At 43.2% G+C, this 2,140-nt stretch overlaps 1 protein-coding gene across 1 annotated transcript in view; it reads right to left on the bottom strand.

Annotated features, from left to right (window-relative positions):
• Positions 1–129: 129 nt before the first annotated feature.
• SARC_11048 (hypothetical protein) overlaps positions 130–2,140 on the bottom strand; it is a gene marked incomplete at both ends in the record, with an annotated part of 8,143 nt that continues 6,132 nt past the window's right edge. The window contains 2 exons of the mRNA XM_014294881.1: positions 130–1,448; positions 1,570–1,658. Coding sequence (XP_014150356.1) covers positions 130–1,448; positions 1,570–1,658 — 1,408 coding nt within the window. The remainder of the gene's footprint in view (positions 1,449–1,569; positions 1,659–2,140) is intronic.

Genomic DNA, 2,140 nt, shown 5'->3' with positions numbered 1-2,140 from the left:
TGTGTGTGTGTACATATATATACAAGCACTCCGGGGGATTTTCGCCCACAGTGTCTCAAGCATGCAAATTTATATATATCGCATATCTGCTTACGAATATATCGGTTGTAAAATTAATTTAAAACCAACCTGATGTTAGAGTTCGGCACAGATTCCTCATTGTGTTGCAATGCCGTCGGAATATTCAAATCCGCCAACACATCCACATTTGAAGACATATTTGCAAATAAGATCTCCAGATCCGACGTATCACTCCGGTCATCATCTCCATGGGTACCAATACTCCTCTCGCCCCCGTCGTCATAGCTACCATGGTAACCCCTGGTGTGTATCGATACGGCGTCACTAAATACTACGTCGTCGTCACTGTCTTCGGCGCCACTCGACGGTTCCCCTGCATTCCCGCCATAGGTATCGGTGATATTGGTATCGTTATCAGAACTACTCCACCCACCCTGTACTATGCGATCCTCGTCGTTGTCTTCTGATCCGCTGCTGCTCAAGCCCATACTTATTTCACTAAAACCAGTATTTGAATGGCTGCGATTTGGAGTTGTGCTATAGCTGGATTTCAATTCGGCTCTACAAAAGCTCCTAGTTGCACCGCCTTCCTCTGGACCGGTGCGACCAAGTGATTGGCTGATAGTTAAATCTATTTCCGTACTCATCGCCGCATCATATTTACTCAGGTTACCGGTTGCTTGTTGGTGTGTTGTTTTGTCATCGGTCGCACTCGCTTTGTGTACTTCGCCTTCATCCCCGTCAGTGCTGGAGTCACTGCTTGTCTCTTCACTATCGGCCGTGTCTACCAATAGCATTCTAAAAATTGATTTATCTTTCACTAAATTTGATTGGCTCTCGCCCTCCGTCGCGCCGACAGTAGTTTTCTCTATTCTTCCCCTCTCATCGTAGACCATATGCTCAACTCCACTTAGACGCACTTCCTTGTCCGTACCAACGACTTCTTCATCGGAGTGATCCAATTGGATTTCACCTATATCGGAGCTTTTTGATTGATCACCACTCTCGTTTTCACTCTCACTCTCACTCTCACTCTCGCTGCTCGTAGTGCTGTCGCTCGAATCGCTCGCATTACTGCTACTACTACTACTGCTACTGATGCTTCTAGTCGACTGGGTGAGCCTATCACATGCCCCGTTTGACTGTAGATCGTCCGTGGTATGTGTGTGTGTATTTGCCCCTTTCAATGTGAGCGGGTATGTCTCATTCTCTGTGTGTATGTGCGTGCGTGTGCTACCCGCTGTGTTCGTTGTGTGGTCTGTCTGAAAAAGATTATAACCGATTACACTGTGGAACGGTAGGTTAGTAGACGTTTCGTCATTGGAGCCTTGGCTGTCGCTATCTGTACTACACTGAGACATATAATCCGAGGACATTGAGCCCGCCTTTTTCGACGTCTGGATTAGTGTTGGGGCATTTCGCGATACCTGAATGTTATATTGGTGTCCAGAACATAATTTGTGTATTAAGTATATCGGAATCTGTTAACATGTATTTGCGACATGGTACATACATACATAATGAAGATATACCCAAACAATGGCTTACTTTTTCTGGCAAGTGTTCAACTGATGGCAAGGCGACCACCTTCGCCTGTGACATCCACATGTCAATCTCGGCGTCAGACTGTCTATGGGCTGTGGAATGAAGTTGTGTTCAAGCCGTAGTTTAAGCGAATTGGAAGGCAGCAAATCATCAGGCAGCGATGGAAGAAATGTGGCGAGTGTTTACACAGCGGATAAAAATTTGGTCTCAATACACCCTCTCTTTCCATGTGATAAATATTAAAAAAAAAGCACAGATTAGCATTTTATAAAAGGACTTTCTGTTCCGAATTCAAAATTTGATAACAATGCAGAATTTCTAGTCAGACAAAATGCTTGATGGATAGTGAGCTCTCGGGGAAAATATCAAAACACACACTGTTATGACATGTCCGAAATGTATTTCGCGACAACAATATTACCGTTCAGAATGTCATGCAAGAGATAAACGTGTATGCATAGTGAATACCATGGATGTATGTGAAGGTATTAGCGATTGAATATTTATACACAAATATCAATACAATATCTATATATCTATATATAACATTTACATATATATTATATTTATATAA

Source organism: Sphaeroforma arctica, assembly GCF_001186125.1.
Source record: "Sphaeroforma arctica JP610 unplaced genomic scaffold supercont1.1505, whole genome shotgun sequence".
Lineage (NCBI taxonomy): Eukaryota > Ichthyosporea > Ichthyophonida > Sphaeroforma > Sphaeroforma arctica.
The sequence above is the reverse complement of the archived record's forward strand: the minus strand, read 5'-3'. Positions and strand labels throughout refer to the sequence as shown.